Source organism: Microtus pennsylvanicus, chromosome 8 (genome assembly GCF_037038515.1).
Source record: "Microtus pennsylvanicus isolate mMicPen1 chromosome 8, mMicPen1.hap1, whole genome shotgun sequence".
NCBI lineage: Eukaryota > Metazoa > Chordata > Mammalia > Rodentia > Cricetidae > Microtus > Microtus pennsylvanicus.
In genome coordinates, this window is record NC_134586.1 from 50,843,965 (window position 1) to 50,868,791 (window position 24,827).

Below are 24,827 nucleotides of genomic sequence, written 5' to 3' on the forward strand. Positions count from 1 at the left end.
AACCAATCCATATGGTCATTATTTAAGTGATAAATATAATGAATGGCAGTAGAGCTACACAATTAAATATGATCCGACAATTAAAATAATGTCCTGTTTATCCTGGCAGTGAAGGCTTCTATTAATAAGGATAGAGGCGTTTGTTGTTTTGTAAAGATGGAAAGTGTGCATCTTAGTATGTGCATAGAATGTATCTCAGACAAAACAGATGCCATTGGTGTCTGCCTTAAAGGACCTGGAAAGCTATGCTTGGGAAATAGAATCATGAGAAACCTTGATATACTGAGGAGCTTTATAAAGTTTATATCTGTTACCTACTCATAAAAATGTTTCTAGTAAAAAGATTCTGACTTGGACCGGTATACTAGCAAATGCTGGCATCCCCACTGCCTAGGGCGGGCGAAACAGAAAGGTCGTGAGTAAGTTGGGGTTCAGTCTGGGAACCATCTTGAATCCCTGGCTGAAAAAAAAAGAGTTTTTAGCCTTACACATTGGAATCATTCCTTTATCTATATATATCAGATTTCAACCATGATTTTAGAAAATTTTCACATAGACCTGAAATAGTTAAAATTTAGATAGTTAGTATAAGATCCATAGAAATGCTCTAGTCAAACCTGGGCCAGCTTTCATTATTGACGCTAGTATGAATTTATATTTAGAGATTTCATTCGTAGGTATTGTAAGAACTGAAGGAATAGAAAGAGCCCTTGGCAGGACAGCTGCTAGCTACCCAGCTACCTGGAAACTAGCCCTACAGGTGTCAGGTGCTCTGTTATACCAGTAAGGGTCAGGTCGACATGACTCCCATGGCACACACTGCAGGGCTGGCTTGGTGGATGGGAAGTAAAACAGAGCCAAGAAGGAGTGCCACCCTGTATGCAACCTTAGCTGCACAGGCTTACCGTCTTTGCTGTCAGTGTGCATGCTTCAGGAGTCATGATGACTCGCACATGTGCTGCCCCAAGCTCCAGCACTGATACGGCCCAGCCTGCCCTGATGCGAGCAGTGAGGACAGGTTAGCTGAGAGGAACGAGTGATAAAGTGGAGCCATGGTAATATTAGAGGGCTTGTGTATGCACGCTCTCTGTGGTCTTTGCCTCCAGGACCCACTGAGTCAAGTGGGAGCTGCGCGCTTCTGTGGCTGCTCTCTTTGAGACTTTCATCTTTCTGCTTCACGGTTTCCATCAGACACTCAGGCATTGCTTTGCAGATTATGGGCTTGGATTGATGAACATGATAACCGTTTATTCCAGCATAATAAGGAAAACCTTGTCATTATAAACTCTCAAAAGCCTGTTTACCTTTTTACTTAAATGGAGCCTGTTTGTATTAGTGATTGTAGCTTATACAGCAGTCTAACATGACTAACAGGGACATGATAATTCACAAAAGGATTAATGGTGCTTTTAGGCTTCACAGAAAATATTTTGTTTTCTTAATAATGGTCTCTCTTAGTGTCTGGAGGAAAGTTGAGCAATCTCTTCTAATGAATAGCAGTGGAAATTAAAATAATTATGTTCTTCAATTTTTCCCTTCAGAAAATATAACTGAAAGTAAAGACATAATTTTCTAATTTTAAGATTCTGTTAATGGAGCAAAATAAACTTTCTTGTATTGCTTGGGTGTAATTCCATCTCACTTGACCACTTAGGCGGCCGACCAGATTAAAAAGCTGTATCATCTCTTCCTGAAGATTGATGCCACTCAGGTGGAAGTGAACCCCTTCGGTGAAACTCCAGAAGGACAAGGTAACAAACAGCAGAAAGGGAGAAACACAAATGAACTTTTATAATTATGCATATAAACTGTAAATTAACATGCAAGAAAAAAGTCTGCAACAGCAGCAGTAGTGTTGCCTTCATTTCTTTCAGTAATTTAATTCCAGCGCCTTTCAAATGCTCCCATGATGGTGCTCAGTGTTCGAGCATTTGGGTTTGCTGGAGGCAAATGCCAAGCCTTCTTGGGAGCTATTTCCTGCCTGACTTTAACCACCTTCGGTTCTTCCTTGCAGACACAGAACCCTCATTTTTCAGCAGTTGCTGCTGATAGAATTTGGGTGTAGGTTTGCATCACTTTACTTGGGTTTAATAACTTACTCCTAATTTTTTCTAAACTGTTTGATGCTCTTGAATTTTGCAAACTTTAACCTCATGTCCTAAATGGGATTTCCACCATCTTGGAGAAGCCCCTATTCTGCAGTTAAACACACTTGCCTTATTTGCTTTAGGTAAAGGAGATGTTGGGGGGATGATTTCTCTTCTACAGTGACTTGTACCACTGTTTACTGTTTTATGCCTCACAAATAGCACCAATGCAGGATGTCTTTACTATTAGAGATGCATTCATAGCAAAGGCTTTGAACCTCGTGGAGCAGTTTTGAGGAGTAGGGTGGTAGATAGAATAGCTCAAGCCAGAATATAAGTGCCACAAACTGACTTTTTCCATGCATTGTGAACACTGGCTAGACAGGATTTTGCAGCTGAACAGGTACAAGGGGTTGAAACTGTATGTGTAGACACCATCGTGGGGATCATGGTGTTTTTCCTAAGAAGAGGTTTTGGAATCACATTCAGAAAACTTTAAAGACTTTGTTTTTGGAACCCAGAAAGACGTCAGGACAAATGTATATCCATCATATTCTGACTACAAATCTGCACACTTTGCTGGCCAAGATTCAAATTTATAAAAAAGAAAATCTTATATTAATTAAAGTGGTAAAAATCATACCTGTATTATAGACTGATGAGCTGGGTTATACATCCAGAGTGAGACACAGAATAGGTCCATCCCCCACTTTTCATACAAAAGAATATCCTCTGCTTGGCCAATATTAGAACTTTTCAGGAAACCCAGTATCCAGCTGATGGCAAGTTCTTGTTTAAGGAGGTTGGTATTGCATGGATATGGTATTGCATGGATAATCACCGGATTGAATCTGTGCTAAGTTGTGTATGTGCAAGGTATGTTTACTTAAGCTTGCTTTTTAAGATTTATTTTAAATTAATATTTATTTGCCTGAATTAATATATGTGCACCACGTGCCTGTAAATGCCTGTAGAGGCTAAAATAAGAACCTAATTGGTTCCTCTGGAATTGGAGTTGGAGGCATTTGTGAACTACCTCATGTGGGTGCCAGGAAACCATCCCTGGGTTCCTTGCTCTAAGGGCAGCATGTGTTCTTAACCACTAAGCCATCTATCCAGCTCCTCAAAATTAATTTTTTAATTGCTGAGGCTATAAAATCATCACTATTTTATATAAATAATAGGAAGAAGAGTTGCAACTGCCACATGTGCCAGGTACTGTGATAGATTTTCACAAACATCCCTGTAAAAGTAAGAGTCATTATTCTCAACTTTAAGCATGAGTCTTGACGGACAGCTAGGACTGCAAGATGGGATGGAAACCCTTGCCTCTCAATCCAGTATGCATGGTTGTCCTGCCATGCCAGACTAACTAGAGCAAGCTACCTATGGTGTTGTTGTTTCTGGTTGTTCTCTTTTAAACTAGCATTTTGCTTATTAGATGATGACCCAAAAATAGTCCCACGTTTTGAGAACACCAGTCACATGCATGCTGAATGTGACTGAAATGCATGCAATTCAGAATTGAAGGCTGATACTCAAGTAAGGGAATTTATTATAAAGACTCTTAAACGTATACATTGAGCCAAGCCTGGCTGTGCAGGTCAGTAAACCCAGCCTCGGAGAGTCTTGATTTCCAGAGCATCATAGGCTACAAAGCATGACCTTGTCTTAAGAAAAGACTGAAGCAAGGGCCAGGTGGATCCATCAGGAAAATGCTTTCTTTGCAAGCAGGAAGATCTCAGTTTGTTTCCTAGAACTCACAGTAAAGAAAAAGTTGGGTGTGGTGGTGTTCTTGCGATCCAGCATCGGGGAGGCTGGGACTGGGCATTTCTGAAGCTCACTGACTACTTGGTGATTTCCAGGGTTTGCGAGAGACTCTGGCTCAAAAAGTAACTGGAAGGTACCTAAGGAATAAAGCCTGCGGTTGTCTCTGGCCTCTACATTATGTGCTATCTTGTGTATACAGATAAATAATCTTAAAACAGAATGCAGAAAGGGAGGAAGGAAAACTTCCTGTGGAATAGGATGATGGTTTTGCTTTCATACTATTATATTCACCCTTATGATCTGGCTGTGGGGGAGGGGACTCCCCGAGGACCTTCCCTTGGAAGGCGTTCACAAACTTTATGAAAGCTAAAGTTTGCTTTTTAATTAATAAGAGCGAAAAAAAAATCCATGAATGTTTTTAAGGAATCATCACAAACCACATTTTGTATGTACCATTCATTAAAGCACAAAGTCTTACGTATTTTTAAGACCAGAATTATCTTTAGCTATTAATTTGTTCATTGTACCATAAAAGATTGGCTATTGAAATATAATCACAATTAAGTGAGAGTGTTGGTTTATAACTCTAATGAGCAGTAGTCAAATTAAACCCAATTAGGAAATGGTGATTAATGACTGACTATGTAAGTTGGGTCTTCATCATTATCACAGTCCCTCACAACCGTCCTCTACGTAGGAGCTATATGTGCAGTCATTGAGATCTTAGCAATGTTGATAATATTAATAAAAAAATAAAGGTGTGTACCACCAAAAAAAGAAAAGGAAAAAAAAAGCTATGTATCACATGGACATTTGGACTATCTCTGTGTTGGAGACTTTCCTTCTTGTCCTATTGCTTGCTAAGGAACATTTTTTTTTTAAGTTCACTTTATTGTTCATGTCCTTCCACAACATCCTGTTGAATGAAAAGCACTGGTGTCATTAACATCAAAACATCAAAGCTGCTGAGTCGCCCTGGGAAAGTTTGACATGGAGGAATTAGTCTAAGAACAATTCAGTCCAGTGTGCTTAACAGTCTCCTTCAGAGGGTGCTGGGACACTGAGTTTCCCAAGCTTTAATGACTCTTTGCTAGGAATAGAATGGTTTCTAGTGACCTACAAAAACCTTTTAACCTTGGCTTAGTTGTTCTTTACCAGCTCCTGCATGGGTTACTTTTACTCACTTAACAGGGGACTTGAAAGGGTGGATTGGCTTGTGCTCCGCAAAGAAAGAGGCTTCTTTTATTATCCACGGAGCCCAAATTCATTCACTCATCTGGAGGAATCAAATAGCCATGCTTTCTCTGATTTGTTCTAACTCAGCCAGATTCTCTGTGCTGGCAGCAAAGATGATGCCCCATGTTTACTCTGTCCTGCCAGCACCCATAGAAAGCCCTTCTTCATCTGGTTCTCATTAGCCTTGTTTAGTCACAGGTCCAGCCTAGGCCAGTCACTGGTCAGTGCTCACATGGTTTAGGAGAAAGGTCATTCGGTTCATTTTGAAAAACAGAACAATAAGGTGAAAACGCCTCTACGGGATTGGCTCAGCCTTTATTGAAACAAAATTAAATTGTTGCTTCTGTAGTTAAATCAACTTCTTTCTTCCCTGATTTAATTGTAGTACCAAATTAATTCAGTAAATCTGTAGCCACATGAGAACAATTTTTTCTTACAGATTTATGTAACTGGCTGTCTCTCCATTTCTTTCATTTTACAAAGTCACTCTGGGATTCTGCATCATGTTTTATGTCCTCTCCCCCCCCCTCCCCCACCATCTATGATCACACAGGAGTTACTGTTTGGGGGTCCTTCAACAAGACAACCATATCTCTTGCCAGCAGATGTTTGTCAGAAAGTTGTCACAGCTTGGCAATGTTGATTTTGACACCTGCTTGGTAAGTGTAGGGAGGTGGTTAGCCATTCTACAGTGCATGGCATGGTCTCCACCAATATGCTGCCAGTCGGCTCCATCTGGAGTTGCCTCCACTGACTGAACTAAGGAAGTGAGAACCCCTTAGAACCGTGACTGTGTGGCCCAGATTCCTTGAGAATTCTTCATGCTAACAAGTGCCCATGTTATTAGTGGGTATCCTCTGTTTTTCTCATTTTACACAAGACTCTCTTTTCATGATCCTTTCCGGTTCTACTCTCCCCTCACCCCATCTTGCCTCCTAGCTATTTTCTCTTCATAGCAACTGGAGAAAAGTTCTAAAAAGTATACAACTCTCAAAGCGTCAATATTTAATGGAAAGCGGGGCTCCTTTTAAAGCATCAGCATTTTAAAGGTGGCTTGGCAAGGCACATTTGAATAGCACATTGTGGTTATTTATCACAAATCAACCACAGCACATTGCTTCAAGACAGATTATTTTCCAAACTAATTATGACAGTCGTACGTCCTGCTGTTTTTCTGTTCCTTTTATGTGTTTGTCTCCCTTCTGAAATGCGTTTTTTTCTTTTGTTTAAGTCGGTGACACACTGTTGTGTTGAAACTCTGGGGTCAGAGGCCTCTCACTCCCAGGCATGCCCTCCATCAGCGTGGCTGAATTAGCAGCTTGCAAAATCTCACAGCACTCAACAAAACAGCACAAACACCCTATGAATATAAGTACCTTGGCTTTCTTTGATATTTGTTCAGAAGGAAAATTCATTTGTATAATCTATCAACCATGTAACAATATGTCTTTGATGGTGGAAATTGTTTTATAAATATTAATAGGTATGTTTTTTTCTCCTTCTTTGTACACAGACTGACTTTTTTTTCCAAGATGAATTTTCTATAGAATTGAGGTTTTGGGTATGTGACACTGAAATTCTTAATGTCTGAGCCAAACTCCATACCTCTGCAAACACATTTTATCATAGTTGTTTGTTGTCTTATTAAGCGAGAAAGCTAAGGTTTGAGCAAGCAGGGCAGGTTGATTTTATGGGTCTGCTGTTGCCATAGGCATGCACCCACCTGTGATACAGCAGCTCTGCATGTACACTTGGAAGAGCATCAGCAGGGAAGTCATCACGTAAGAGTCCATCAGTACCCAGGGCTTAATCTCATCTTTATGTGCAGTTTTTATTGTGTTCATTCTCTTTTTCTTTCTTCTTGATACTAATACATACTTAAGCTAAGTATGTTTGTTTTTTTTTTTTTTTTGGTTTTTCGAGACAGGGTTTCTCTGTGGTTTTGGAGCCTGTCCTGGAACTAGCTCTTGTAGACCAGGCTGGCCTCTAACTCACAGAGATCTGCCTGCCTCTGCCTCCCGAGTGCTGGGATTAAAGGCGTGCGCCACCACCGCCCGGCTCTAAGTATGTTTTTGACTATGTAAGAATATTACGGATGTAGGCATTTTCTAGTCTATTGAAGCAAGATATAGTTGTGCTGAGAGGTGTATTTAAGTAGGAATTGCTATAAAGTCAGTAAATGTATGGGGGTTTGTGGACCTTGTGGTCCATACTGCAGTTGCCACTTTGGCTTCTGTCCTGTGAAGAAGCCTTGGACAATATGTAAGTGTATGTATATATGTACATACAAATTATACAAAATGAACAGGTGATGAGCTGGCTTCAGAGACATTTGCCACCCCTGATGCAGATCCTCATATGAAACTCTAAGCATCTTTAGCCACCATATGCAAAAATTTATAATTTGAGGGTCATCAAAAGCCTCAAGTCCTTCAGCTAAAACTTGCCTGCCATGACAGTTACACTGTTAAAAATGCTAGTCATTAAGAATCTTGCTTTGAAGCAATAGCAATAAGACAACATAAAGGGATCAAGGGGATTCGTATCGGAAAAGAAGAAGTTAAGCTCTAGTTATTTGCAGATGATATGATAGTATACATAAGCGACCCCAAAAACTCTACCAAAAAACTCCTACAGCTGATAAACACCTTTAGTAATGTGGCAGGATACAAGATCAACTCCAAGAAATCAGTGGCCTTCCTATACACTAAGGATAAGGAAACAGAGAGGGAAATTAGAGAAGCATCACCTTTCACAATAGCCACAAATAGCATAAAATATCTTGGGGTAACTCTGACCAAGGATGTGAAAGATCTATTTGACAAGAACTTTAAGTCTTTGAAGAAAGAAATTGAAGAGGACACCAGAAAATGGAAAGATCTTCCTTGCTCCTGGATTGGGAGGATCAACATAGTAAAAATGGCAATTCTACCAAAAGCAATCTATAGATTCAATGCAATCCCCATCAAAATCCCATCAAAATTCTTCACAGATCTGGAGAAGACAATAATCAACTTTTTATGGAAAAACAAAAAACCCAGGATAGCCAAAACAATCTTATACAACAAAGGAGCGTCTGGAGGCATTACCATCCCTGACTTCAAACTCTACTACAGAGCTACAGTATTGAAAACAGCTTGGTATTGGCATAAAAACAGAGAAGTCGACCAATGGAATCGAATAGAAGACCCTGACATTAACCCACAAACCTATGAACACCTGATTTTCGATAAAGGAGCTAAAAGTATACAATGGAAAAAAGAGAGCATCTTCAACAAATTGTGCTGGCAAAACTGGATGTCAACCGGTAGAAGAATGAAAATAGATCCATATTTATCACCATGCACAAAACTCAAGTCCAAATGGATTAAAGACCTCAATATCAGTCTGAACACACTGAACCTGATAGAAGAGAAAGTGGGAAGTACTCTACAACACATGGGCACAGGAGACCACTTCCTACATATAACCGCAGCAGCACAGACATTAAGGGCATCATTGAATAAATGGGACCTCCTGAGACTGAGAAGCTTCTGTAAAGCAAAGGACACTGTCGCTAAGACACAAAGGCAACCCACTAACTGGGAGAAGATCTTCACCAACCCCGCAACTGACAAAGGTCTGATCTCCAAAATATATAAAGAACTCAAGAAACTAGACCGTAAAAGGCTAATCAACCCAATTATAAAATGGGGCATTGAGCTGAACAGAGAATTCTCAACAGAAGAACTTCAAATGGCCAAAAGACACTTAAGGTCATGCTCAACTTCCTTAGCGATCAGGGAAATGCAAATCAAGACAACTTTAAGATACCATCTTACACCTGTCAGAATGGCTAAAATAAAAAACACTAATGATAGCCTTTGTTGGAGAGGTTGTGGAGAAAGGGGTACACTCATCCATTGCTGGTGGGAATGCAAACTTGTGCAAGCACTTTGGAAAGCAGTATGGCGCTTTCTCAGGAAAATCGGGATCAACTTACCCCTGGACCCAGCAATACCACTCTTGGGAATATACCCAAGAGACGCCTTATCATACAACAAAAGTATATGCTCTACGATGTTCATAGCAGCATCTTTTGTGATAACCAGAACCTGGAAACAACCTAGGTGCCCTTCAATGGAAGAATGGATGAAGAAAGTATGGAATTTATACATATTAGAGTACTACTCAGCAATAAAAAACAAGGTCTTCTTGAATTTTGCATGCAAATGGATGGAAATAGAAAACACTATCCTGAGTGAGGTAAGCCAGACCCAAAAAGAAGAACATGGGATGTACTCACTCATATTTGGTTTCTAGCCATAAACCAAGGACATTGAGCCTATAATTAGTGATCCTAGAGAGGCTAAATAAGGAGAACCCAAAGAAAAACATATAGGCATCCTCCTGAATATTAACCTTCAGCAAGCGATGAAAGGAGACAGAGACAGAGACCCACCTTGGAGCACAGGACTGAAATCTCAAGGTCCAAATCAGGAGCAGAAGGAGAGAGAGCATGAGCAAGGAACTCAGGACTGGGAGGGGTGCACCCACACACTAAGACAATGGGGATGTTCTACTGGGAACTCACCAAGACCAGCTGGCCTGGGTCTGGAAAAGCCTGGGATAAAACCAGACTCTCTGAACATAGCGGACAATGAGGACTACTGAGAACTCAAGAACAATGGCAATGGGTTTCTGATCCTACTGCACTTACTGGCTTTGTGGGAGCTTAGGCAGTTTGGATGCTCAACTTGCTAGACCTGGATGGAGGTGGGGTTTCCTTGGACTTCCCACAGGACAGGGAACCCTGATTGATTTTCGGGCTGAGGGGGGGGACTTAATTGGGGGGAGGGGGAGGGAAATGGGAGGCAGTGGCGGGGAAGAGACAGAAATCTTTAATAAATAAATAAATTAAAAAAATATCTACTAATCTTTAAAAAAAAAAGAATCTTGCTTTGAGACAGTTGTTCTGTGTCCAGATGAGTGCTGATCATGTATAGCAGGGAGCTTGTACTCACTTCACCTCCAGGAGACATTCACTTATGTCTACTCTAAATAGAAGTCTAGGGCTATTAAAGGAATGAGACAGGCTATAGTAATTTCTAGAGATAAGAAGAGAGTTGTGTAAACTGAACTACAATAATGGGAAGTTGTAGGCATGCAGCAGCTGCCATGTTGGTGATTGCATTCCCTGTGAGGATGGCTGTCATGCATGGTTTCTCTGGCCAACAGCAAACAATACCAACAACTCTGATCCTGTTTATAGACGAGGGTTCTGAGCCTCAGAGAAATCATGTAACCTGAACTAGCTGCTTGGGCAATTCAGCACTATATCTGTGTCCTTGTTTTTCTATTACTAGACTTCAGCACAGACCACTTCTGTTACCATTTCTCTGGCACCAGCTAGGTATCCTGTAATTGAGTTTAGTTCTGACACTATGCCTATAGTGAAATCAGAGTCACATATTAAGAGTTCTATCTCACAAGACTGATGCCCTCCGTTGATGTCAGTCACAAGTCTATTTTGGACATCTTTTTTTTTGGTTTTGTTTTTTGTTTTTGTTTTTTTGTGAGTTTTTTGTCTGTTTGTTTGGTTGGTTTTGGTTTTTTTTGAGACAGGGTTTCGCTGTAGTTTTGGAGCCTGTCCTGGAACTGGCTCTTGTAGAACAGGCTGACCTCGAACTCACAGAGATCTGTCTGCTTCTGCCTCCCGAGTGCTAGGATTTAAATGCGTGTGCCACCACCACCTGGCCTTATTTTGGACATTTTGACCAGCCAGTTTACTGCCCTGTTCTCACAACCTGCTTTTCAGTTCTGGTCATTTGTTACAATGTCTCATTACATTCTGGGAAACACTTTCTACTGTTGTCAGATACAAAGGAAATGTTAAACTATTTTCAGGATATTCCCAGAAGGGTAGAGTTCTGTATCAGGAGACAGAGCCAAAGGCCAAGTATTAGAATCAGAAGATGCACCCAGTAGCTCCATTTCATAGAAAGTTTACAAGGGTTTATGACCTCTGTGCCAGAAATGGGGTTTGAAAACAGCTATCTTTTCTATTTGAACCCTACACACACACACACACACACACACACACACACACACACACACACACACTTTATAATAACACTGGATCACCACCTATATTGTGAAGCTTTTAAAGGTTCTGACTCTGGGGACACGGAGCATAACTGACAGAATAGTTCCGTAGGATATTTGAAGGCTATATCCACACCAGTTTTCCTGCCTGCTTCCTGGTCTAACTTGGTGTGAAGAATCACTGCCACAGCACAACCAACTGGTTAACCACACCTTACCCCAAGGATGGCCAGACAGCACCAGAAAAATACCTCCTTCCTTTTTCAAGTTACTTGCATCAGGCATATTGTCATAGTCATATAGAACTAACTGAACAGACCAAAGTATGTGAGACAGACAGACAAGAGAGAGACTGAGGCACTGAGACCTTTATGCTCTGCATGGGTAGGCCGCACTGGCCTTGAACTTGAAATCCTGCTAACTCGGCCTAAGAGCTGAGTTTAGTGTGTCCCACCAGGCCTACCTACAGGTATGCCTTTTTAACTAACTGTGCTTACTTAACTTTACAGTTGCGCAGTATTTTTAGCTTCTCAAAGCTCTTGGATCTACGCACATTGATCTGTTACCAGACAGGGAGCAACTGGCCAAGGCCCACTGTGGGTGCTGCTCTGTGGTCCCACAGTCCTCCTTTTAAAGCCCTGGGTTCCATGTTGGGTTTTCAAGCTGGTCATCGAACAGCAAGCCCCTTTCAGCACTTGGTATGTGCCTCATAAAACAAGACCTTCTGAAAATCTGGCTTTGCAGGCATTTGGTTGGGACTGCCTTCTGAACTTTACATGCATCTCCATTAATTATCCTTTCTCTGGAGCAGCTTGCAACTGTATTCTTTGAATTAAGGGCCAAAGTTTAGCTTGGAACTATTTTGATTTACTGGTTTATTGATCTTGACCAAGAATTCTTTTATTTTGCAAGTCTTCACTTAGAAAGTCAATTTGATAGCCTTTGCCCATTCATTTTGAAGGTGTCACTTACAAGTAATCTTGCCAGTGAGTAATGGGGGAGCTAAAATTACTAATAAATTAATTAGAATGTATTTATAAACCCAGTGGAAAGCCAAGAATGAAGTTGCTTTTCTATTGATTATTATTTTGGTCATTAGCTACTGAGAAAGCGCCTGTGCAGGGACCACAGAACAGTGGCCAGTTCCTTTGTAATTACAGGATTTCTTCATTACAGCACACTATTGTGGAAAGTAATTACTCATTCACTTCATGTATTTATCGTGTGTGGGCAGTGGCTGGACATTTGTGTCAAAACTAGGGACCTAAACAGGTGTCAGCTTTCATGTAAGATTTTATTTTGTCAGTCAGTACTCGTTTATGTCAATTTTGACCTGTTCATTTTTCTTCCAAGTCTTCCTGAATGTAAATCTACCAGTTCTGCATGGACCTGCTCCAAGTGCTTACATCATGTGCCAGAGAACCTACAAGAAATCTCCCTGGTGCCTATGAGTTCAGGGTGCCATAACGCATCAGTTTTCTTTTTTTAGGAAGCAAGTAGAGTTAGCTGGCCAAGGCCGTTGCTTTTCTGAGAAGTACTGGGAAATGATGGCTCCCATTTCACAAGTGAAGTACTCAATAAAACTCAAGGAAACGGCACAACATCTTAAATGTTTGACCAAAGACATCTGCTTGTTAATATCTCAGATGCAACTGGAGAATGCCACCATGGCACAGTGGCACAGAACACAGAAGTTTCTGATGCAACGGAGTAAACATGCTGAGTCCAGATACCACAGATGCTGTCCTCTTTCCCAAAGCCACCCCCTAAGTGTCCTGTTTGCAGTCCTTGTAATCAAAGATGCTCTGTGGCTTTTGCTGGGCACACACTGCTTGGAGGTACTACATGGAGGTTCGCCTCTAGCAGAGGATTGAGACGGTAGTGCCGGAGATGTCTGGTGTCTTAGTGTTGGCAGACCCACTATGCCATAAAAGACATACACCCAGGTTAAGTAAGGCTATAGACTGGAGATTGCTTTCCCTATTCTTTACAAGTGAGGAAACCAAAGGCCATGATGAATTGAGGCCATGTTAACAAGGGTACAGAGTTAGTAATGTCTGCTCGAAGTGGTTCAAAGTACAGATTTCAAGTTGTCTCACCCCAAAACTAAAAGGAAAGAAAGAAAAGCGTCTGTCAAGGGACAGATAGGTAAATTTGTTTCCTGCAGTTGTCATTTTAAAATGCATGTGTATTTCAAAACATCATGTTGTATACCTTAAATATTTTTAATTCTAATTAATATTGAGAGGTAGAAGGTTAGGAATCAAATACTATAGTATATATGCAACTCAACATTATCTTTCATTAAGGCCAGAAGTGTTAAGAGAGAGTAGTAAGAGGGTACTGCTAAAATACAAATTTTACATAGGATGTCAGGGGACAAAGGACAAAAAAGAATTGGTATAATTACTGTGTTTTGTTTTTGTGTAAAAGGAAAAGGCAATGCTCACCTGCCAACTAACTAACTACAAGTGATGCAGTTATAACCGTGACTTCGGGGTAGAGGTGTGTCAGCTTGTAGCTTTAAGTGGGTGTTGGTGACCTTTGTTGTTGTATTACTGAGTAGACATTGACAGGTGTGGATTACTGTTGTCATCACCAAAATGCAAGTCCTCTCAGAACAGGGGCCCTGTCCTTTTGTCCTAAAGGTCAAGGAAGCAATGGCGGCTTCCCTGGTTATAGTGTGAGAGAATTAGTAATGCCTGCCTTCTTCTCTTCTGTGCCTGCTGGACAGAACTCAGGTTATAGACTACTGAGACTCAGGTGTGGCCTCTTTTCTCTTTATGCAGTTGTCTGTTTTGATGCCAAGATAAACTTTGATGACAATGCTGAATTCCGACAAAAGGACATATTTGCTATGGATGACAAATCAGAGAATGAGCCCATTGAAAATGAAGCTGCCAGATACGATCTTAAGTACATAGGACTAGACGGGAACATTGCCTGCTTCGGTAAGTACTGATGCCAAGTCTGGAATTTTATAGGATTTCTGAAATGCTGTTTACTAATAGCTGTGAAAATAGGTGTTTTCTTATATTGTCAGGTGAAAGCAGAATCTCCTCTCCAAATCCACTTTGAATGGCGGTTCCTGGTTTAAAGCAGTTTCTCAGCCCTAGCACTGCCGAGCTTTTAGATTGGATAATCTTTTGTTCTTAGGGATCTAGATAGGATATGAGGTTCAATAGTGTTCCTCTCCTCTAGAGATCATTAAAGTTGTGAAAAAGAAAGAAACAAGGAAAGTGACCAGATGTTTCCAGGTGTATATGTGTACAGCAGAACTACAAAATAGAACTGCTAAGTGGCTACCTGGTAAGTGCCTGCTGTGCAAACATGAAATCTGAGCTTGGCTCCATGGCACCCCCTAAAAACTGAGCATGTTGATATGGTGATATTTTTAGTTCTGTAGAGGTAGAAGATAGTTAGGTTGAGGGGACTTGCTGTCCTGCAAGTCTGGCCTATTGGTGGCCTCTAGATTTACTGAGAGACCGATCTTAAAAAATGAAATGGGCAAGCAGCAGAGCAACACACCCAGTAGCAACCTCTGGCCTCCAAACTCATGTACACATGCCCATGTGCATATACATACTAAAAGAACCATGGATCTCAACTTTGTTTAATAAAACTCCCAGCTTTCTCTAAACATTCAGCATCATGTGCCAGGAACTGTAGAGAGCTGGGCTCTGGGCGAAGCTATTCTTTCAGAGTAGTCTCCTGTGCTTTCTGTGTCTGTGATGAAACAGTCTGACTAAATAAACTTAGGGGTAGACAGTTTATTTAGCATAGAGGCCACAGTCCATCATTGAAGAAAGAGAGAGCAGGAACTTGAGGCAGAAACCATACTTGCAAGCTCAGTTGCTAGCTCATTACTCCCTTATACAGGCCAGGGCCACCTGTTCAGGGAATGGTGCCACCCAAGGTGGACCCTCCTAACTTATCAGTCACAGGCTTGCCCACCAACCAATCTGATCTGGACAATCCCTCAGTTTAGACTCTTTTCTCAGGCGACTATAGGCTGTGTCAAGTTGACAGTTAAAGTTAACTAGGGCACAGAGGAAGGAGCAAAGGACATAAATTCTAATCATTTTGCTAACATTTCAGATGAAATGGTGACTACTTGCCAAAATGCTTAATTCATTATGCCAGTTTATTAATCAAACAACGGGCTCCATCATTGTCATCTAATTTAGTGAAAATGGCTTATGCAGCTGAGATCGCAATGGGTCTGTAGAGGCAATACAATTTCAGTTATTGTCCACGGCTTCTAGTGCTGTGATTTATTTGCTTCCAGCTTAATTGTGCACGACTGTGTTTCTGCTAGAAACAATTCATTGCACTAGAAACTGAGGTCTTCATCTTAATGGAATTAAAATAAAAAAGATTTGTTGCTCATTAAACAACAGCATCATTATATTAAGAAGTGAAGAGACTTCAACAGTTCACTGTTCAATACAATGGGAAATGCATCTGATTACAATTGATACCTAAAGCTTCTGTTTTCTATGGGAGGCTCTCTGAATGATGCCGATCATTCACACCCTTCTGGCCACAATAAACTAACGTGCTCCAACATCTGTAGACATTTGGAAAGGGGAACAATGTAGGGGTGTGTTTACAACAAATTAAATACAGATGTTTCTGTATGAATGTGTCTCACAAACTCTCAGTAAAACACTTCACAATTCTTGAAACTCTTATTACACATACATTCTTTTTATGATGAACAAGGCATGCTTAATTTGCTGAGCTTGGGCCTTGGTACACATTAACCCACCCCAGGATACAGGTCCCCACTCCCTATTTTTATTTAGTGTCCTCGACTTTGTTTAAGGTAATCTCAATTCACGGGGCTTCCTGGGACCATTGAAGGGTCAGAAAAGGTAAAGGGTATTTTACCTTGAGTGGTTTGCTGAGTTGTGACATCCCCAATCCTTGCTACTCAAGGACAGTAATTCTCTATAATTAAACATAAGAAGCAAAAGAAATTGAATTGATCAATAAGAGTTAGCTCTGGAAAGCAGAAAATCAGTGCTAAAATGCCACTTCAGTTCTGAAAAGGCCCATAAGTTGTCCTACCTTAATTCTAGTTTTAATACTGTGTTAGTAGTTAACATCTTGTATTAAGTTTTGTTTTTTTTTCTTTTTAAAATGATTTTTAATTTTATGTGTGTGTGCGTGCATACACATACAATGGCAAATGCTCCCCAGGGTTCAGAAGAGGGTATTAGATCCCTTGGAGCTTCAGTTTCAGGTGGTTGTGAACCTAGATGCTGGGAACTAAGTTCAGATCCTCTGGATGGGCAGTGCATACTCTTAACCACTGAGCCACCTCTCCAACCCCTTACTTTTGCTTTTGAGACAGGGTTGAACTATGTGCCCATGTTGTCCTGGTACTTCTGTGTAGCTTGGGCTGGCTTGAATTCATGTGTGGCCTGCTTTAGCTCTCTGAGTTCCAGGATTCCCATGATGTGCCACCATGCCACTGCTTCTTACACTGTTTTCAGAAGGAGTATCAAGGGATGCTGGCTTTGACTTTGTTGTTCTCCTTTGAGTAAATGTCGATGAAATCATCTAAAGATGCATGCCTACAGCAAGTGAAGAAAAAGCAGAATCCTGAGTAGTTGGGTTAATCACAAAACGGTCCATGCACATTCAAAGAGCATCTCCATAGGGACAAGCTAAGTGTCACACTTGACTTAATACATTTGAATAGCTCCTCACAGCTTTTATTCTTTTTGCCTATTCTCTTACAAGGAGCTTTCCAGAACCCACAGCCAAATTGGTTCCTCCAATTAATTGTTTCTTTGATTTGAATTGTTGATGCACCCTCTTCATTCCTATTTTCTTACTTATTCTTTGACTACATGCATTTTGATTGTTCACCATAAATGGGTATGAGTTTATGAGTTGCAATCAAGGCACAGATAGGCCTGGAAATGATAGGGCTCTCATTTGGCTCTGAGTGTTGCACACCATTCTCCATGCTGGTTGGTCTATCCTACATCATGTCCTATTTGCATTTCAGTGAATGGGGCTGGATTAGCCATGGCTACTTGTGACATCATTTTCCTGAATGGAGGGAAGCCAGCTAACTTCTTGGACCTTGGAGGTGGTGTAAAAGAAGCCCAAGTCTATCAGGCATTCAAACTGCTCACGTCTGATCCCAAGGTAACTCCTCTTTAGCAGGTGTATGGTACAGTATTTGACCTTTGGCCTCCGGGTGATGCAGCTTGGCACTTGCTGCTAAGCATGAAGAAACCAGCATGTATTTTGCAGGCTCAGGTACAAATTGTGCTGTCTGTTCACTGCAGTGCACGATAATTTGTCTTTTGTTTGGTTAACGAGTTATAAGAAGCTCCTGGATCTTATTTTAGAAACTATGTCTAAAAGTCATGGGAAGTGGAACAGAACAGAAAAGGCAGTGTGTCAAGCAACGATGTGCTGTTGATTGGTGTGCATTTGGGTAATTGACACCAAACCATTAATTAGTCCTCTGTTTACATGATGTAGGACTCAGCCTCACATTCCTTTGTAAGGATCTTGAAGATATTACCAGAGTACTAGAAATTTATTGAATTATACGATCACACATCACAGTATATAATGTATGGAAGAAATAATAGCCTTACTGTTTCTGCATGTGGTTTAATCTCAATCCTTTCTTATGACAGTTTGTAACATACAGATTAAATAGTAAATGACTGAATGTAGCTTTCTAGATTCTGATGTTGATTTGTGTAAATCTTTTCTTTTTAATTTGAGTGTAGTGGACTGGAATGTAGTCCAGCTAGGGGTATTGCAGGCATTTAATGAATTCTTGGTCAGTTCATTGCTTTGCTGTTATTGTGCTTTCTTGGTTATCGAGGGACAACTTTGACAAGGTTCACTTCTGACATAGGATGCCTTAGTTTTTTTTAAAGTTATACTTCTCATAGTTTTTCATTCTCTTAACTGGGCTTGGGGCTAACTCTATATGACATAATCTTTTGTATTAGACCTCATTCAAGTAGTGTTATCTCAATCTTGTTAGAGTGTTTAATATATTTTGTTGGTTACTAAATTATTTCAAAACTTGAAAATTTAGATCATCACCCAGAAAAAAATAATGAGAACAAAACCAGAGTTGTCCCCCACCTGCACCAAGACCAGCATTACAGCTCGCTTCATGCGGATGCCTCTCATTAAGCAGTGTACTGGTAGAAGTCTGTTTGGCCTGTGCAGTTCAGTTCCATGTGTGCGGTATGCTTGTCAGTATTTGCTGTGCCTGATTGTTTTCCAAGCATGGTTTACCTTGTAACTCTTTTCTTCCCATTCACTAAACAAATGTTAATATGTCATTAGCTATAAGATGTACTTGGTTCTTCAATGTTGTCCAGGAATAGCAAAGCAATGCAATCTAAGCCACTCATCCATCAAAGGTATTTGGGGGTCACCAGAGGCTCTCGCATCCTCTGTTGTCTCGCACTTGCCTTCGTACTTCCTTCTGAGGGAAGAGTTATTTTCTTCCTAGAGATCCCCACATGAAGTGCACTCTGTAGGTGCCACTAACTTGTGACACATAGCACCTGGCTTCGTGACCCACAGGTATCAAAAGGCAACGGTTGGGATAAAACACTGATTAGTAGCATCTGTGAAATTCACTTATACTAAGGATAGAGAGTAGCCAAGGGTTAAATCTACCTGGACAAATATCAGGACTCTTCTTTGGAACTTTTTATTTATTTTTAATTTTATTTTTCCTGGGATAGGGTTTCACTATGTTGTCTTGGCTGTCCTGAAACTCCCTATGTAGACGAGACTGGCCTTGAACTCACAGAAGTCCACCTGCCTCTGCTTCCTGAGTGCTGGGATTAAAGGCGTGCACCACACTGCCCTGCTGAAATATCTTTTCTTAGTAGCTGCTCTTGAATGTTAACTTCATAAAAGTACTGGAATTTAAAAAAAATGACTTGCAAAGCCTTTTTTTGTTTAAATAATCTCTTCAAAAAATTTAACTTTACCTTATGGAATATTTTTAAGTACTTGGAGCATTTCAACTTTTTTTGAGATTGGCTGTCATCCTGGGATGGATAAAGGGATGTGGGAGGTATTTTATTTTCCTCACACTATATCAGGAAAATGAATGCATAGCTCATCTCCCAGGACGTTTTTCCAAACCTTGAAATTCCTAAGCTGGTTCAAAAGCATGGAAATGTAACAGATGATTCCAATCCTGGCTTTGGTTCGTGCAAGTCAGAGAATGGCGAATCCAACAGAACACTGCACACGGAGACACAGAGCTAATTTGATTCAGCAAAGAAACAGCTTGTAGTTTGGCAGTGATTATTTCTAATAGAGCCCTGTCTATCTGCCTAAAGTAGCGCTTTCAAGGGCCCACAGGTAATTACTTCAAAGGATTGTCTTGTTAGATACAAGAATTAATCAGTTACATTCACAGAAACTCAGAATTACAAATGGCTTATTAGTGTTAAACCAAACCCACAGTCTTAACACCTGTGTATTTGTTGTAATAACGTAACTTTATATGTAAAGTAATAAATACGGCATCATTCAAGAAAATAGGACAGATTCCCATGTTTTTATTCACAATGTTAGCCATAGCTCTGAACTTTACTTTTTTTTTTCTGGCTTGCCTAGGAAGCCCAAATGATTGTTTTTCATGTGTAAACATCTGCATAACAAATTGACATATTTGTTTATAGCATATGAGACAGAATTCCTCTACTGACCTGTCTAAACCAAAAGTCTTCAAGATAGCTCACCTATTCATTTGACCTCACATGAAATTTATCATCAGTATTTTATTATTCCTGTATTTTTCATCAGGGCCCATGTGGAAAGAAAGGCTGGAAGGTCCCAGTCTCATCTTTATTTTGACTTTCAGAGCTCTGAACATCTTTTGTAAATCCAGGAGGACATATAATAGAAAGTGGAGCTTTGTTGTAATCTGTTAAGAATTTGGACACATTTCAAAGAAAAGTGCTATGTAGAATGTTGTCCTTGGGTTTTTGTTTTTGTAAATTGTGCTTTGGCTTATATTTCTTTTCTTGAGTTTAGAATTCCAAATACAACATCTGGCCCATGTGAAGTATCTGGTGTCAATGAATAAAGCAAAGGCTGGTTGGCACAGTTTCATCAATAATCCTTGGCTAGCCTGCATTCACAGAGTCTGTTGCCCTCTGGGGCCTTCTTCTGAGAAGCCAGAGTAAGTGAACGGCATTTCTGAAGCACCTGGCTTGCCTGGACCGTGCTTCCTGGTTTGGTACCAGCTTAAGAGCACCTCTTCTTGAGCCTTCAGCTGCCAGAAGGAAATGTGCTGCCGGGAAGCCAAAGCCTTGTGTGAGGAGAGAGCTTTCCTTCTGGGGCTCAGCAGCCAGGCTGCCAGTGGTTAACCCGTCTTTACTGCTCACTGCTCTGGAAACTTGGGCATTTTATTCAACTTTGCTGTGCCTTAGTTTCTTCTCTTGTAGAATGCGCTCACTAAAGAGGGTTGCTGGTTATAAGAATTGAAGTACGTACATCATTCTCTTTTGAATGGGACTTCTTATTGGTTGGTATGTTTTAAGATATTTAAGGAAGGATAAGTATAGCCACCTCCTTGGGAAGAGGTAATTCTGCCTTGCATGTGCTCCTCAGGGAGGGGCTTTCTAGGAAACCTTCTTGTTTATCTTCACCGTGTCTCTAAATTCACCATTTTAACCTCAACATTTGTTTTTGCTGAATAACACAAGTTTTAAACATATAGTTGGAAGAGTTATCACTGAGTATACCTAGGAAACTGCCAACCAAGTCCAGATATATCCCTCTGCTCCCTCCCATGTATACTACCCCCAAATCTTTCTAACCTTACCTTTTCCCGAAAGGCAACCACCACCTTCCTATGTACTAATACAGGTTTGTGATGCCTGGTTTTGAATTCAACGTATCATATGCTGTGTGCCCCTGTTCTCCATCATCCCTGTGTCTTCAGTGGGGCTACTGACAGGTTTTTTTTCCCCGTTTCAAAAACCCTAGCATGTGTGTCTCAATACCCTGATGGTTTATAAGTGATCGTTGAGTTTGAACACATTTCATGTATTTGTTGGTCATTGGGATATCTTCCAACTATTTAAATCGCTGTATCTATAAAGAAGCTGTGACAACGGCACATTAGTTCAGTTCATTTGTAAAGCTCAGTGGGAACTTGGGTCATTGTTTTAAATGTTCAGTTCTCTCATTTTATAACCTTCGATTTAGACTGAATGTCTTTATGTAGAACTGAGAGCCCCCTGAACAGGTTCTTTCGTGCCCAGGCTTGCTGCATGTGCTGTTTTGAAACTGATAGTATGTTCACCATTCTGATTGGCAGTATGGACCTGGGAGAGTGGGGCCTAAAAATGAGGCAGACTAAAGTCTCATGCAATAGCCAACTTTATTCAGAGATGTAGACAATTTATACTCTGAGGGTTAAGTAGAGTCACCTAAGTAAAATATGGACACAAGGACAAGCCACACATGGCAAAATCATGATTTTCCATAGACATATATAGAGGATATTTTAAACATATAGTTGAATATCATCAGCAAGCAATAATAAGTAATCTGAAGTCAACTCATTCCCACCAACTGTACCTGGAAGGAGCATGAAAACACATTCCATGACCAAATTCCATGTTTTAAAGAAACTGAAGTCACAAGACTCTTCCCTTGCTTTCTTGGAGTTTTCTCACACTCAGAATCTCATGCCTCTGACTGTGATTGGACAGTGGGTAGAAATGATTCATTCTCATGCAGTGATTCTCTAATTGGACATCCAAGACAACAGTTTAATAAAAGAAAGATTACGTTCATGATTGAAAGAATCATCTAATACTGTTTGCTATAAAATTGTGAAGAGATTATCTCTATGAGTCCTGAGGAGTGTGCTTCAATTTCTCCAAAATTGGAGACCAGAGAAGTAAAACCACATGCCCTTTTTCCATGACATACCCAAATGACTTTTAGCGTTTTGGATTACTGTCTGCTAAATAAAACATTTTAAAGTGTGGTACTTTTAGAGTATATTTAAAGACAAAGCGATACTATAGTTTTTCTTAATTCATGTTTCTATCAGAGGGAGGGAGTTTGTTAAAAGGTAACTGAGGCAAATAAAATTTTAAAGCTTTAGTAGGACAAAAAGGAATCCCAAATCTGGCAGCTCCAAGCTGGCTTGATCCTGGGACTGCCATACCATGAGGATTCTGAGGATCAGGCTTTCTGAGGGCAACTCAGAAAATACAGCAAAGTGATTTGGCTGCCTGCCTGTAAGTCAGTATTATAAGTAAACATTTACTTGCAGGCCACTGTAGACAGATTGCCTGTCTACAAGTGAGCATTTCCTCCTTCAGTCACTGAAACTCTTGCAGGAGTTTGTTTTCTTGGGTAGTACCCATAACAGCTGCCCCATACTCTTCCTTAAGAACTGTTTGGAAACAGTGTTTTCACGTGGACTGAAAAGGTTAAAGTATAGGCAGTCATTCGTTTTTCTTTGTTTATTTTTAACTTTTTCACAAACTTTTTTCTTCTGTGTATTCCCTGTATAAATGATGGGTTTGTGGGTGACATTCTCCTGTGTATGTAGCCTGTGCTTTGATCTTATGTACCCTGATTTATCAGCTGCCATCTGTCCTCCCACTTTTCTCCTTATCTTTCCAGATAGCCCTCTATTTTCAAGACTTTTTTTTTAATTAAGTAGGGATTCCACGTATGTGAGAAAAAGTTTTATTTTTCTTTCAGAGTGTGACTTACCATTCATAACATGATAATTTCTATCCATTTCCCTTTTCCTGCAAATTACCTAAAATTTGAGTCTTTAGATGATAAAGTTCTATTGTTTACACCATGTATTCATACAGTCGTCTGTCAATGAACAGCTCTGCTGCTTCCTTGCCTTGGCTATTTTACACAGTACTGTAGGAGGCGTGAGTGTGCAAATATCCCCATGATATGCTGAGTTAGAGTCCGTCCGGAATATAGCGAAGAGTGTTACTGGAAGGATGGTAAGTGGCTTTGTTTATCACAGGTTCCCAGAGTCAGGCAGCCATTCTTTATTTGATAGTCTGCCTGAGCATTTAGTCTAGGAAAGATGCCCATGTGCTTTTCAGTCTAAAGCCCATTATCTACTCTCCTCTTCTTTGTACTTAGATAATCCACTTATTAAAGTATAATTGTAGGGACTGGAAAGATAGCTCAGTAGTTAAAAGCACAAGCTGCTCTCCCAGATGACCTAGGTTTGATTTCATACCCCAACATAATACCTTACAACCCTTTGTAACTCCAGTTCCAGGGGATCTGATACCCTTTTCTGGCCTCTATAAGCACCAGGCAAATACATGGTACATAGACATGCATGGAGACAAAATACCTATACACATTAAAATAAAAAATAAGTGCAAGCCAATTTTCACTTTTAACTGAAACATAGAAATTATATCTATTTATAGGTATTTGACTGTTCAGTCCACACATGCAGTATGTAATGAATACTGCATAGAATAGTTTGTTTTATTGAATCATTTTTTATTCCAAAAATGGAAAACATTCTGCCCTGGATTCTCTTCTCTCTCCCTTGCTGACACTGGTTTTTCTGCTGTCTTGAATACCTTTATGTTTATTTTACATTTCTTTTCCTGACCAAATCAAGTTTCTGAACAGACCCCTCCCTCCGCGACCCCTCAGGCTCATTCTATATTACCTGATGTACTTTTCAGGGGTGTCTGTTAGCACTGCCATTGCAGGCCATTCTTGATGGGGTATTGTCTGTTTCTGTGTTTCTTGCGAAAGAGAAGGCTGTCCTGTCCTCCATGCTTCTTATAGTTCATATTTTATGTTACATGCTTATACTGCCTCGCCGACGCAGGCATACCTTCTGAAATCTTGTCATTAGTCCCAGCATGCTCAGTAATTACCTTGTATGTAGAAGCCTTTACACTGTTGCACAGAAAATAGACCGCTAATGAAATTATGATGTCAAATAGATTGGAAATGTATAATTATTAGAAGAGCTAAGGTTTTTATTTTGTCACCACCCCCCCCCCCCTTGCACCAAGAGACTTGTTGAGTGCAACAACAATCAAATAATGGCCAGGAGTGGTGTCAAGACTGCTTGACTCTTCAGAATAATAACAATAATAATAATCTCATATGACAGGGTATCTACAAGTGTCACCGTTGTTGTAAGGTATTAGTCTAGAGTCTAAGAAGCTTGATAGATGAATCACTAAATGTGAAAAGCAGTCTTAGGAAACGTCTTTCATCTGAGATCAGTGGATAGATGTTATAATCTGGTGAGATGATCCCCAACGATGTGGGAAGCGAGAATACTCAACAGCCCCTTCCTTCCTTCTCAGTACTTCCCCTGACTACTGCCAGGGAAGATCATCTTGTGAGGGAGCAGCACATCTGAATAGTTCTTCCTAAAAAATGCCCTGGCTCATCAGCGTTCTGAGTAGTCATGTCTCTGTTTAGGATGTCCCACACACGCATACCTTTTCCATAATTAGTAAGTCGGAAAAGCACAGGAAAGCATCCACCTGTAATCCTAGTACTTCAGAGGGAAAAGCAAGAATATAAAAAGTTCAAGGCTAGCCTTAGCAACATGGCAAGTTCAACGCCAACCTGGCTTACAGGAGTTCC

The 24,827-nt window shown here is 40.4% G+C and overlaps 1 protein-coding gene across 1 annotated transcript in view; it reads left to right on the top strand.

Moving 5' to 3' along the window:
- Suclg2 (succinate-CoA ligase GDP-forming subunit beta) overlaps nt 1–24,827 on the top strand; it is a 271,761-nt gene that overhangs the window by 146,568 nt on the left and 100,366 nt on the right. The window contains exons 7-9 of the mRNA XM_075983395.1: nt 1,655–1,751; nt 13,967–14,128; nt 17,200–17,342. Coding sequence (XP_075839510.1) covers nt 1,655–1,751; nt 13,967–14,128; nt 17,200–17,342 — 402 coding nt within the window. The remainder of the gene's footprint in view (nt 1–1,654; nt 1,752–13,966; nt 14,129–17,199; nt 17,343–24,827) is intronic.